The sequence below is a fragment of the Vicugna pacos genome, chromosome 9 (genome assembly GCF_048564905.1).
Source record: "Vicugna pacos chromosome 9, VicPac4, whole genome shotgun sequence".
Lineage (NCBI taxonomy): Eukaryota > Metazoa > Chordata > Mammalia > Artiodactyla > Camelidae > Vicugna > Vicugna pacos.
This window is the reverse complement of record NC_132995.1, coordinates 10,110,775-10,125,234: the sequence shown is the minus strand read 5'-3', so window position 1 is coordinate 10,125,234 and position 14,460 is coordinate 10,110,775. Positions and strand designations below refer to the sequence as shown.

General features: G+C 43.7%; 1 protein-coding gene and 1 long non-coding RNA gene across 3 annotated transcripts in view; one reads left to right on the top strand and one right to left on the bottom strand.

Annotated features, from left to right (window-relative positions):
* The window catches only part of LOC140698075 (uncharacterized), a 56,196-nt gene that overhangs the window by 11,685 nt on the left and 30,051 nt on the right, over positions 1-14,460 (bottom strand). Inside the window, exon 4 of one of the 2 annotated variants that reach the window (XR_012075505.1) lies at positions 7,526-8,083. The exons of the other annotated variant lie outside the window; for it this stretch is intronic. This is a non-coding gene — a long non-coding RNA (uncharacterized lncRNA). Of the gene's footprint in view, positions 1-7,525; positions 8,084-14,460 lie in introns of those variants that run through there. 2 annotated transcript variants of the gene reach the window in all.
* Positions 7,328-12,028, top strand: LOC102525947 (seminal plasma protein PDC-109-like). Its single transcript, XM_072967052.1, has 5 exons — positions 7,328-7,403; positions 8,041-8,079; positions 8,585-8,716; positions 11,278-11,427; positions 11,930-12,028. Exons 1-4 carry the CDS (start codon positions 7,328-7,330, stop codon positions 11,415-11,417), a joined length of 387 nt encoding a protein of 128 aa, XP_072823153.1. The 3' UTR covers positions 11,418-11,427; positions 11,930-12,028.

Here is a 14,460-nt window from a genome sequence, read left to right as displayed (position 1 = left end):
CAGACTAAGCGACATTTTCAGAGTTGAAGGTCCCCTGCCATGTCTCACACTCAACCACAATTGTCTCCCCAAGTCAGCTCCCCACCCTGCCTCAAAGCTCCAGAAACGCTGGAAACACAGTCTACTTTCTAGACCAGAGTAGAAAGGCCTGGAGCTCCCCTTTGCTGGTTATGAAATGCTCCCCTTGCCCTGCGGCTTAGTTTTCTGACTTGCAAAACACACATCAAATGCCTTATAGGGCAATGTGAGTTCTGTCTATGAGGAGCTTTAAATTGGTAGGGGGCCTCTGTATACAGTAGGTGCCCTGTGAATGCCAGCTTATCATCAGTGTGAACCCATGGGTCCTTCTGTCCTGCACGCCTCCTCCTAGCCCTCCCATTTAACCACATGCTGTGTACTGAAAAGCAGATTATCTTAAGTCTCACCTTGGAAAGTTCTCACCTCTTCAAAGGTCCCTCCAGGCCTAACGGGCAGCACACCTCTCCCAGGTTACCTCAATTGCCAGCTAATCTCCCTCGCTACCTCCCATTCAGTCCATGCTTCACTCATCACATCCAGAACAATGTTTTAAAGCACAAATAAAATCAAGTCATTCCTCTGACCAAACTCCCCGAATGGTCTCCCATCACCCTTAAGGTAACTTCCAAATTCTTTACTGTGGTCTGACATTTCTTGGACTCTAGCCCAATTTTAGCCCCTTCCTCACCCCTACCTCAATGGCATTGCAGCCAACAGCCCCTTCCCTGTCCTTCAGACACGCTGAGCTCTTACATTCCAGTCACTGGGTCTTCCCCATCCCTGCAGAAATTCCCAGCGGGACACCTGACACCCACAGCCCCCATCATTTAGGCATTCAGTGCTCAGACCAGACGTCTGAGGCTGGGTGAACTGTTTCCTGATTGCACTTCATGAACGCCTTCTCTCCTCACCATGATTGTACCTTCCTGACTTCTCTTTGTACCACCTTTTATCCCCACCAGATTGCAAACTGGGGACAGAGACAGGGTATTTCAGCCAAGCAGGGCCAGCTGATAGACCTAAAAAGAATATAACACATGGAGATATGGAGATGATTGTCTTGCTGTCGGGGGTGGGGGGTTCCAGAAGATCTTTCTAGAGGTGCCAAGGAGCCACAGAGAAGGTGTGGGACACTTTAGTGGGGCTGACGAGCCTTGTTCTTAGAGATGTGATTCTTTTTAAAAAATTTTTTTCTGCACGTAGGTAATTAGATTTTTTAATTTGTTTAATAGAGGTACATGGGAATTGCACCCAGGACCTCATGCATTCTAAGCAGGCACTCAAGGTATAAGGCTGAGCTATACCTTCCTCCCTTGGGGACATAGATTCTTGAGATGAGACAATAGATGTGTGATGTGTTCGTGTTATTTGTACAATAAGAGTGACAAGGCCACATGTACAAAGCACACATTCTAATCTCACTTCTGAAAAACAGAGGTGGTGCAATTGCCCAGCCTTGGCCCTGAGATGAGGGCTTGTCTGAGTTCTGGATCCTGCAGCAAGAAGTCAGCAAAGAACTAATTCTTTGGACACAAGAGAATGTGAAAGGAGTTACAGAAAAAAAGCGTTGGAAAGTTGAATATTGAGTCACCTTCAATCAGTCCAGAGAAACAGAACCAAAAGGATAGATACGGAGGTAGACAGAGAGAGAGAGAGAGACAGATAGACAGAAAGAAAGAAGGAAAGAAGTTTTATTATAGGAATTGGGGGCTGAGAAGTTCCACACTCTGCCACCTGCAAGTTGGAGAACCAGGAAAGCTGATGGCATAATTCAGTCTGAATCAGAGAGCCTGAGACGGGGGACTTTTCAGGTCACTTGGTACATGGGCTGGAATAACACACCCTGATAAGGGCTATGCTGCCTCCAAAATCCACAAGGCCCACTAGGCATCGGGACCCTTTCTTGGTTGTAGGAGAAGCCAAATGCAACAACTTATCCTTGACCTTAGAAGGGATCTCTCCACATGCCCCTCACCACTGGAACCCCTAGAAATTTCACTGAGGTAAAAGGCCCTGAATTTTGGTCAGATTTATTTCCCACCCTCTGACACACTAATGTCTTACCAGTAAGTCTAGAGCAGTTGCTACTACTTGCTCACTTGGTCTAATCAGCCGAATGTCATCAATGTGATGGACCCACGTGATGTCTCACAGAAGGGAAAGGCTATCAAGATCCCTGCGAACTGAAGTATGATACAGGGCTGGAGAGCTGACATCCCTGAGAGAGGACGGTGAAAGTGTATCGCTGCTCTTGCCAACTGAAAGCCAACTGCTTCTGGTGGGCTCGATGGACATGGATTGAGAAGAAGTCATTTGCCAGATCAGATGCACCAGCCCTGCACACCAGCTACCAGGGGATATGTTAATTTGTTTAAGTAGTAAACCACATCTGGCACAGCAGCTGCATTTGGTTAAGCTTATAATCCACTGTCATTCCCAAGGTCCATCTGGGCTCTGCGCAGGCCAAACAGGCAAGTTGAAAGTGGGTGTGGTGGGAATCACCTCCCCCGCCTTTTTCAAGGCCTTGATGGTGCCACTAATCTCTAATCCCTCCAAGAACATGGTATTGGCTTTGATTTATGATTTTCCTCAGTAGAGGCAGATATAGTGGCTCCCACCATAATAGCCCTCAAGCCACAGGTCAGGGAACAAACATGTGGATTCTGCCAGCTGTTAAGAACATCTCTTACAATTATGCATTCTGGAACTGGGGAAATATCTACAGAATGAGTTCAGGAACCCACTGGACCCACTGTGAGAAAGACCTGAGCTTAAACCCCATTAATCACCTGACCTCCTTAGACCCTACTGTAATCTGAGAACCATGAAGACATTTGGGGTCTCCTGGAATCAGTGTGAGTTCATAGCCAGTGTCCGTTATTTCCTGAAAAGTCTCATTATTCCCTTTTCTCCAATGTACAGTTACCCCGCTAAAAGGTCACAGGTCTCTTTGGGGAAGACTGGGAGAAGATTAACAGTATAAATTTTGAATTGTGTCCTGGGGTCCTTCCTCAAAGGGACCCAGCTTTCCCTTCTTTGAAGGGATTCTGAATCTGTAAACTGGCTCAAGTCTGGAAATTGACTAAGGGGCCGTGACTTTCAGGCTAGACTTTTATTCTCTTGATGGAGAGCTTTCCTGCTTATTCAGATTAAAAAAGGATTTAGTAGGCTTCTCATCTATTTAACTTCTAGGAACACCATGATCAACTTGCCCAGCCATAGGTCTGCAAGTCAGACTGTTTTGATTGCTGCATTGACTCTGCTGTCCCTTATGGTAACCACCCCACCTTGCCTTTAAGTGGTTGAATGCTGCCACTTGGCCTCTGCCACCCTGGGATCCAACTACTCTCACTGCATTAGGTTTTCTAATTGAGTGGCTGTGGTTCCCACTGTAAGGGGACCTACACAGGAGAGCAATCACGGAGCCCTTCAAGGATGCTGGACTCCCGTCACAAATTTGTTTCTCTCAGTCATGGTGAAAGGTATGTCTTCTGGACCCTCTCCATGTGGTCTTGATAAAAGAAATTTTCACATATAGAGGTATGGGGAATTCATTCTGGCTTACATATGAGAAAGCTTGAATTTACCCTAACTGTGCTGACTCGCACAGCCTGTTTGTGACCTATCAAACATACATTGTACATCTACTTTAATTATTAAAGAAAAGTGCACACTGACCAGAAGTAAAGAAAGTCAATGTTAAACATAAAGATTAAATGCCTCCCTTCCCGGGATGCGAATGCTGGTCCTCCTTCAATGATAAGATTCCCTTCCCAGGTGCCAAGACCATATTGACTCACTATGTACATCTTGACCTGTTTTTTTGGGGGCGGGGTTGTTTGTTTTGTTTTTTTTGGAACCTTGAAGGACTGTACCCCTGGCATGTTTGATAGTCTTTGTTCTTGTCAGATATAAAACTGCTGAAAATGCTGCTTCTTCACAGCAGTTTCTCAGAGTTATCTGAGAGGCTGTCTCCCAGGCTATAGTCCTCAGCTTGGTTCAAATAAAAGTCTTTTCTATTCCTATCATAGATTGTTTGTTGTTTCTTTTCACTGACAGTCTTAAATGACAAATCTACTCCAACTTTCCAATCTCCCTAAACCTTGGAATCCTTTCCTCTCCATTAAACCAAGGGAGGCAAGGCATTTCTAGTTTGCTTACAATGGTCCACCTTTTGGTCCATGTTTCAGCCAGCCAAACAATCAAACCATTAGAGACCTTTCTAGCTCCCTGAGCTGCAGCATTAAGTGCAGAATCTCTGTGTAGAGAGCCCACATTGATAAATTCAGCCCAATCTAACTTTAGGTTCCTTCCCCCTTCATCCCACACACCTAGTATCCATTCCCACCGTGTTTCCCAGATTTCTCAAGTAGTGCCTTTGGAGTACAGTGCACCTCCTCAGGGGCCATACTTTGTACCTTGCCTTTATGGGTCTTCTGGGACTTGTGTCTAGTAAGGATAGGCCTAGAAGAAAAGAGGGGTGGTAGGGGTGGGTCCTGAGGAGAATCAGCATTGTCCTGCATGACAATGCTGCCTCAGGGGGGCCATTACTGTTTCCTAGGCGATGCAGTGGTTAATCCCTTCAGACTAAGTGGAAAGGCCTGTACCATTGTGGGTAAAGATGTGGGGAGGCCACCACCACTGGGGGTTGGAGGGCCACTTCTGCTGGACTGAGGAGGATGCTTCCACTAGGGGTGGGAAAACCTCATCCACTGGCAAAGAAGATACATCAGAATCTAGGAGCTCAGGGTTAGGGTAGAGCTCAGTGGTACAGCGTGTGCTTAGCATGCACAATGTCCTGGGTTCAATCCCCAGTACTTCCACTAGAAAAAAAAATAGAATTTAGGGGCTCAATGTCTCCAACGTCATCAGAGTCTTCCCCCAGGTCCCCATCCCAACTTACAGGATCCCAGCCTTCTCTGCCAATACCGTCATTTAACAGTAGAGAGGCTGAGGGTTCAACCTGCACTATAATCAAGTTGCCAAATCAGCCAATTGCAGGAGGAGGTTCTATGTCTGATTTTCAGCAATTTCAGCCCTGAAGCTATAGGAGATAAGGGTCAAGAAACAGACTAACAGACACAGAGTACAAACTGGTGTTTGCCAAGGGGGTGGTTGCCAAGGGGGTGGAAGAGTCAGACTGGCATTTCAAAATTTGTAGATACTGGCAGGCATATGCAGAATAGATACACGAGATTATACTGTACAGCACAGGGAAATATATACAAGATCTTGTGGTAGCTCACGGCGAAAAAAAAATGTGACAATGAATATATGTATGTTCATGTATAATTGAAAAATTGTTCTCTACACTGGAATTTGATACAACATTATAAAATGACTATAACTCAATAAAAATGTTACAAAAATTAAAAAAATAAAAGCTAAAAAAAAAAAAAGAAACTTGTAAGTCATTTAGGCAGAAGTTGAGCTGGGAGTTTGAATTCCTGAGCTCATCTTTTACTTTCACCATTTTGTCCAGTGACATGGAGAGCAACCAGCCAAGGTCACTGTATTCCTTAGTCTCCCCAAAATGTTCATTTACAGCATCACATAGCACCCTGCTTCTTATATGATTGATTAGGCATATCTAACGCAGATATTTTACCTGACTCTGAAACAGTTCACACCATGGACCGTCAGGGCTCTCTTTATGACTGGAAATCAAGTTATTAATGTCTTTAAATCTAATCAGGTCAGAGCACCAATTCCCAAAACCTCAGAACCAAATCAGAAAACTCATCCTTAACATGCTGTTCATCGAGAGCCAACCTCGGTATCAAAATCTGTATTCGTCAGGGTTCTCCAGAAACAGAACCAACAGGATATGTAGAGGGATAGATAAGAAAGATTTATGGGAGGACTTAGAGGCTGAGAAGTCCCACCATCTGCTACTTGCAAACTTGAGAACCAAGAAAGCCAGTGGTGTAAGTCCTGTTCTGAGCTTGAAATCTGGAGCACTGATGACCAAGGGCAGGAGAAGAAGGATGTTTCAGCTCAAGCAAATAAAGCAAATTCACCCTTCTTCTACCTTTTTGTTCTATTCAGGCCCTCAAGGGATCGAACGATGCCCACTCACATTGGTGAGTCATAGGACTCATATGCTAATAGCTTTTGGAGACATCCTCACAGAGACAGCCCAAATTAATATTTTACCAGTTATCCTGACACCCCTTTTCCTAGCCAAGTTGACACATAAAATTAAAAATCACACAGGCTTAGAAGGCAGCCTTCAAGTCTTCATTTTAAGGAGTCTTCTTGGGTAGATAGTCAAAACCTTGAAATGCCAAATCCCTCAACAGACCTACAATATGCATCAGAAATCCCATTCAGTGAAGGCATGGTGGCTGGTTATCTTCTCCCGGAAAACATTACTGCATAGCTTTCTAAGACATAGGATGTGTTCATTAGAGAACCAGCAGAAGGGAGGAGACTTACAAATGGACACAAGGATTAGCACCTATGGTGAGCTGGTGTTCACAGAGCACCTACTGTATACAGAGGCCCCCTACCAGTTTAAAGCTCCTCATAGGCAGAACTCACATTGCCCTATAAGGCATTTGATGTGTGTTTTGCAAGTTAGAAAACTAAGCCGCAGGGCAAGGGGAGCATTTCATAACCAGCAAAGGGGAGCTCCAGGCCTTTCTACTCTGGTCTAGAAAGTAGACTGTGTTTCCAGCGTTTCTGGAGCTTTGAGGCAGGGTGGGGAGCTGACTTGGGGAGACAATTGTGGTTGAGTGTGAGACATGGCAGGGGACCTTCAACTCTGAAAATGTCGCTTAGTCTGAGCAGCTTCAACAGCCGGCTCTGCCCCAACTCACCCTGGGCGCTTGAGGAGCCCCCTGAGCCTCAGTTTCCTGCTTCTTCAAATGGAGACCTGCACAGCTGCCTTACTGGGCTGCTCTGAGGCTCCAACAGGCAGACTGGTTGGGACTTGGGCCTGACCTCATGCTTACTCTGCAGTCAGAGATGAGATGAGATGGATGCTGTTGATTCCTTGTGAGAGAAAATGGTCCTTTTTCATCTTTCTCTCATCCCTGGCCATGGGACGCTGGAACTGAGAAGGATTGTGCAAACATTTTGGCCTCAGTGTAAGTGCATTTCAAACTACTGAGGCTGAGACATTAAGTGCAAGCCGATGTCCTGTACATTCCATCTGAGAGATAAACTTAACATACATGCTCTCAGGCTCAGGAATGCGCAGGCACCATCCTGTCAAGGGTGATCTTATCGGGGTGAAGAGGTGAGAGGGATACAGGTTATATAAGAAGCAGACTGATGTGTGTCAGTCACAGGAAAGCAAGTGGCCATGGCACCGTGTTTGGCACTCTTTCTGATCTGGGCTGGCGCATCTGTATTTCTACGCCTGGAGCCTGTGAATGGAGGTGAGGGAGGGGCGATGGGCTAGAACTGGTGCAAAAGAACCTGCACTGGACGTGGATCAAAGTGTAAAAATAGTGATAATAATACTAGTGGTGACAAACATGTCTGCCATTTCTTGAGTACGTCCCAAGGGCCAGACACCATGAAGGGCTTTACATTTTATTTAATTTTCAGACAAGTCTCTGAAATGTAAACCCTGTCAGTCTGACCCAAAAGCCTATTGTGTTATTATTGACTGTCAACTCTCCTCATTCCTAAATATCCTTTCCAACATTCCAGACGGGGACAGCCTACATGCAGGGTTGGTTATGTTGTTGAGATTAAAGTTTTTGTTGTAAGTAGGGTTTCCTGTTTGAAGTAACAGGGACAGTTAGTCTCAGGGCACGTCCGGTGAATAACGTGCTGAGCCTCAGCTTTGCTGTTTAATTCATGTGTGTCTGTGGGACATCAATGAGAAAGGGTCAGATTCTTAAGCATCTGTTATGTTTAGTTCTCTAGTCAGGGTAAACAATGACTGTAAAATGTAAGAGGATAAAAGTTAGAGATGCAGAGCCGGTCCTACTTCTGTGTTCTGGCTGTGTCCGTGTTTTGTTCTCATTCCTCCTCCAACCGTCTCCTCTGCCCCTGGTTTTCTTCCAGATGAGCTGCTGCCTGTGAACTTCAGTGTTTCTTGTCCAGGTAACTGACGTTGGAAAATAATGAAAATAAAACAACAATCAAATCCAACGAACTAGCGTGCATGGTGCGGTAACTGATCTGGCTTCGCCTAAGTTACTCTACACGCATGCGCTAATTTCGCTCTCTCAGTAGCGGGAGGAGGCAGGGGTGCACGTTCCCCAGACTGAATGTGAAGAGCCAGGGGCCCCCATAGGGTGTTTCCTAGTCAAGACTAAGCATCCTGTTGATGATGGCGCTGGCATCTACCCAGGGCCTGGGCTTCAGGGCTGGTGCCATAGGCTAAGGTAGGAACGGCCCAAAGTTAAAGAACCCTTCCTAGCCCCGAGGGCACAGACCACACTCACATAGACCTGGGTATCCCTGGTGCTTAGCAGAGGGCTCTGTAATGATCATCACTGGGCCCTTGGTGATGATGGGCTGGGTTGAACAGAAACTTGCCAGAGTTACTGCAGAGATCATGAAACACTAAGAGCCAAAGAAGTGAACAATGTCTTTCTTCTTTCAGAAACTGAATGTGTTTTCCCATTCGTGTATGAAAACAGAAAGTATTTTGATTGCACTCGCCGTGGTTCCATAATGTACTGGTGTTCTCTAGACGCAGAATATAAAGAAAACTGGAAGTACTGTCGCAGCAAAGGTGAGTGTGCTGCTTGTCCTCATGGGAGGAGCACGTGGCTTCCCAGATGAAAGGGGAATGTCCATGACTGCCTCCAAATGGAAGCCTCAGGCATCTCCTCACACAGCTGCCCCCCCTCCGCCGTGTTTCATTCATGTCCCTTTCTCCTGATAAGACTTAAAAGAGGCTGGTTCAACATACGCAAATCAATCAATGTAATACATCACATCAACAAGAGAAAGGACAAAAACCACATGATCATCTCAATAGATGCAGAAAAAGCATTTGATAAAATTCAACACCCATTTATGATAAAAACTCTCGCCAAAGTGGGTATAGAGGGAACATATCTCAACATAATAAAAGCTATATATGACAAACCTATAGCCAGCATAGTTCTCAACGGTGAAAAACTCAAAAGCTTCCCACTAAAATCTGGGACAAGACAAGGATGCCCACTATCACCACTCCTATTCAATATAGTCCTGGAAGTCCTAGCCACAGCAATCAGGCAAGAGAAAGAAATAAAAGGGATCCAAATTGGAAAAGAAGAGGTAAAAGTGTCATTATATGCTGACGACATGTTACTATATATAGAAAACCCTAAAAGGTCCACAAAAAAGCTACTAGAGCTGATCAAAGAATTCAGCAAGGTAGCAGGTTACAAAATTAATGTTCAAAAATCAGTTGCCTTTCTTTACACTAACGATAAATCAACAGAGAAAGAAAGTAAAGAAACAATCCCCTTTAAAATAGCACCCAAAGTAATAAAATATCTGGGAATAAATCTAACCAAGGAGGCGAAAGAATTATACACAGAAAACTATAAACCATTGATGAAGGAAATTAAAGAAGACTTTAAAAAATGGAAAGATATTCTATGCTCTTGGATTGGAAGAATCAATATTGTTAAAATGGTCACACTGCCCAAGGCAATCTACAGATTTAATGCAATCCCTATCCAATTACCCAGGACATATTTCACAGAACTAGAACAAATCATAATAAAATTTATATGGAACCATCAAAGACCTAGAATTGCTAAAGCATTACTGAAGAGAAAGAAAGAGGCTGGAGGAATAACTCTCCCAGACTTCAGACAATACTATAGAGCTACAGTCATCAAGACAGCATGGTATTGGTACCAAAACAGACATATAGACCAATGGAACAGAATAGAGAGCCCAGAAATAAACCCACAAACTTTTGGTCAACTCATCTTCGACAAAGGAGGCAAGGATATACAATGGAATAAAGACAGTCTCTTCAGCAAATGGTGTTGGGAAAACTGGACAGCAGCATGTAAAACAATGAAGCTAGAACACACCCTTACACCATATACAAAAATCAACTCAAAATGGATTAAAGACTTAAACATAAGACAAGATACAATAAACCTCCTAGAGGAAAACATAGGCAAAACATTATCTGACATACATTTCAAAAATTTTCTCCTAGAAGAAATAAAAGCAAGAATAAACAAATGGGACCTAATGAAACTTACAAGCTTCTGCACAGCAAAGGAAACCAGAAATAAAACAAGAAGAAAACCTACGGAATGGGAGAAAATTTTTGCAAGTGAAACTGACAAAGGCTTGATCTCCAAAATATATAAGCAGTTCATACGACTCAATAAGAAAAAAATAAACAACCCAATCCAAAAATGGGCAGAAGACCTAAACAAGCAATTCTCCAAGGAAGACATACAAATGATCAAAAAGCACATGAAAAAATGTTCAATATCACTAATTATCAGAGAAATGCAAATCAAAACTACAATGAGGTATCACCTCACACCAGTCAGAAAGGCCGTCATTCAAAAATCCAAAAATGACAAATGCTGGAGAGGCTGTGGAGAAAGGGGAACCCTCCTACACTGCTGGTGGGAATGCAGTTTGGTGCAGCCACTATGGAAAACAGTGTGGCGATTCCTCAAAAGACTAGGAATAGACTTACCATATGACCCAGGAATCCCACTCCTGGGCTTGTACCCAGAAGGAGCCCTACTTCAGGATGACACCTGCACCCCAATGTTCATAGCAGCACTATTTACAATAGCCAAAACATGGAAACAACCTAAATGTCCATCAACAGGTGACTGGATAAAGAAGATGTGGTATATTTATACAATGGAATACTACTCAGCCATAAAAACCGACAACATAATGCCATTTGCAGCAACATGGATGCTCCTAGAGAATGTCATTCTAAGTGAAGTAAGCCAGAAAGAGAAAGAAAAATACCATATGAGATCGCTCATATGTGGAATCTAAAAAACAAAAACAAACAAACAAACAAAAACAAAGCATAAATACAAGACAGAAATAGACTCATGGACAGAGAATACAGACTTGTGGTTACCGGGGGGGGGGGGGCGGGGTAGAGGGTTTGGAAGGGATAGACTGGGATTTCAAAATTGTAGAACAGATAAACAAGATTACACTGTATAGCACAGGGAAATATACACAAAATGTTATGATAAATCACAGAGAAAAAAATGTGAAAAAAAAAAGAAAAAAAAAAAAAGACTTAAAAGAACCCTACAAGAATTAATTTTCTCACCCATTCCTTTTATTTTTCAGACTTTGCCCAATGTTACTTTCCCTTTATCTATCATAACAAAGTTTATAACAATTGCACAACACTTGGGAGTTTTAATGGGAAGCTTTGGTGCTCACTGTCTCCAAACTATGATGAGGATAAAGTTTGGAAGTATTGCTAGCAATCAAAGGGTAAGAGTGTCCGGGGAGGATTGGAAAAGACAGGGGTGAGCCGGGAAGAGACAGAGCTGGATAAAGAGGTGGAGTGAGGTGCCAAGGAGAGGAGTGAGAAGGAAAGAGGAGGCAGGTGGGAAGACAGGATGAGGTAGGAAGGTGCAGGAGGAAGAGTGAGGAGCAGAGGTCCAGAGAGGGGGGAGAGGGGAAAAGGGAGGAAAGATGGAAAGAGAGTAAGAGACAAGGGCAAAATGCAAAAGATGGAGAGAGGAGAGTCCAAAAGGGAAGAAGAGAATTTGCAGAGAAAAAATGGAAGGAGGAGGATCTGGGAAGGATTCATGGCAAGAGAAGGTGAAAGAGAAGGTGAGCGAGGGGCAGAGAGAGGACAACATGCAGTCTTCTGAGCCGGGGTGAGAAGGCAGTCGTTTGAGAGACAGACAATTTCCCTCCATGGGACTGACTGGAAAACAGGTAGAATACATTACCACTGACCCCATGACCATGTTCCATTGCTGTACAGTTGCGCCTACCCATGGCCTTGGATGCAGTCAAGCATTTGAAAATCAAGAAATCTCAAGTATGAAAGTGATGCCCTGAGTGACAGAGGTGCAATCCTTTCCCTGCGACTCCACCACGTTCCCGCTGTGCATGGGTCCAATCAATAAACTACTTTATCTGCAGGTGTGATCTTTTTTTTTTCCCTACAAAGAAACCAGTGTATCAAATGGGAGAGTCTCAGTGTGTCCAGATTGATCATGCAGGACCTTCTTGTCTTGCCCTTCCCTTCCTCTGGGTCCCGATGGAACATCAGTACACGTCACAATTTTCCTTCCTGTTGGCTTGATTGAGAGGTAAAGGTCTGGTGAGGAGACTTGAGTTGAGAGTGGGAGGAGGGTCTCAGAGGGTATGAAGGGCTAGTCCCTGTCATAAAAGGTTTGTCTTTTCCTGACTTAGCTGAAATGTTATTTCTTCCTGGAGCTATTCTCTGACTCCTCAATATAAGGAGCCTGGATCATGTCCTTCCAGTTCATCCATTCTCTACTAGCAATTAAACTGTCCAACTTCTGGGGGGCTGGGGTGGGAGGGGCTGTAATTTGGGAAGGACAAGATGGACTGTGTTTGCCCCGGCATCTGTCCTAAGTGCAGAACCTGACAGATACTTGGCATTTTTCAAAAGGACTACTCTCCTTTTTAAAACAAACAGGTAGGGGAGAGGGCATAGCTCAGAGGTACAGCACATGCTTAACATGCACAAGGTCCTGGGTTCAATCCCCAGTAACATCATTAAAATAAATAAATAACGAACCTAATTACCTTACCCCCCCCAAACTGATTAAAAATAATAAGAGAAACAGCAATTTTAGAGAAATATTATTTCAGTCACTAACTGGGCTTGAACGAAAGTTAAATTCACAAGTGTTAGAAATAATGAAGGGCCTCAAAGCCTGGTCACTAAATTTTATACTGGTCAAAAACACTCCATGCCTCTCTAATAAATCCATGGGACCTGGGGATGAACTTTCAGTCACCATCCAGGGAAGAGGTATGCCGACTTATAATCACCATGCAGGAAGGAGGTACAATATTTGTCCTTTGCGATTTAGGGCCAGTCACTCAGTGCCTCACTTGAAACCAGGACATAGTAAGGGCTATGCAGTTAACAGTCAGAAAATCTTCTCTTGTGGTCCCAGAGAAGCAGCAAAGAAGTTTTTATTTTTGGCTCTCTGATTAGATTATAAAGAATGATTATCCTGGGAGAAAGTCTTCCCAAAGTCTTAACACACATGTTCATGGCACTGAATTTACACAACAAAAAAGTTAGTGTGAATTTACACACTCACACATATACACATTGCACACACACATGCACCTATGCATTCCTAGCTGAAGAATGCTGAGAAGTCTAAAGCGTTGTCAGAAAAAGATTCAAAACCAATCTCTAGAGATGACCCCACCAAAAACAAGCAAAAAAACCCTCCAGCACATCTCAGACAACACATGCAAAATACCTGACATGTTAGCTGTTGCCTGCTATGTAAAAGAAAAAATAGAAAATAACTTATAGGAAGAAAAGGACCTTATCATTATTCTCCATTTTTTAAATTTAACTGCTGTTTTGAGGTAGAATTGACATATAATAAACTGCCCATATTTACAGTGTGCAATTTGTAAAGTTATGAGATGCCTACACCTGTGAAGCCATCTCCACAATGAAGATAAGGACCATATCCATCACCCAAAAAGTTTCCTCATGCTATTTTATAATTCGTGCATCACACTCATCCTTCATAATCCCCAGGCAACTATGGATCTGCCTTCTTTCACTCTAGTTTAGTTGGAAGTTTTTAGAATTTTATATAAATAGAAACCTGCAGCATGTATGCATTTTCATCTGGCCTCTTTCACTCAGTATAATTAGCTTAAACGTTCACCTTTGTTGTAGCCTATATCACTAGTTCATTCCTGCAAAGACAGTCTCCTGAATGGCTATGTGAGGAGCTCCACCATGGAGTTTCCTACTCCCCCAGGAAACAGTCATAACTGGTTTTTAAAAATGGGCTCTCTCTCCTCCAGCGCCCAGTCATGGGCTATAGCGTCTCCCCTGAAGAGGCAGTGTACCAACAGGTCTCACCCCCTACCCTCACCCCAAGCGTAGTGTTGAATAGGCTAAATTCCAGGTAAGCATGGCTGAGCAGTCAGGGGGTTCTCTCAAAGGGCGTGGTGGGGAAACTGGTATGAAGGTTCTTCAAAAAGTTAAAAATAAAACTATAATATGATCTAGCACTCCCACTTCCAGGTATAGACTGAAAGGAAATGAAATCAGTATCTCAAAGAGATATCTGCATTCCCATGTTTATTTCAGCGTTCTTCACAATAGCCAACATATGGAAACAACCTAAACATCCCTCAGTGAATGAATGGATAAAGGAGATGTGGTCTCTACACACAGTGGAACATTCTTCATCCTTAAAAAAGAAGAAAGTCCTGCCACTTGTGACAACATAGATGAACCTGGAGGACATCATGCTAAATGAAGTAGGCCAGGTGCAG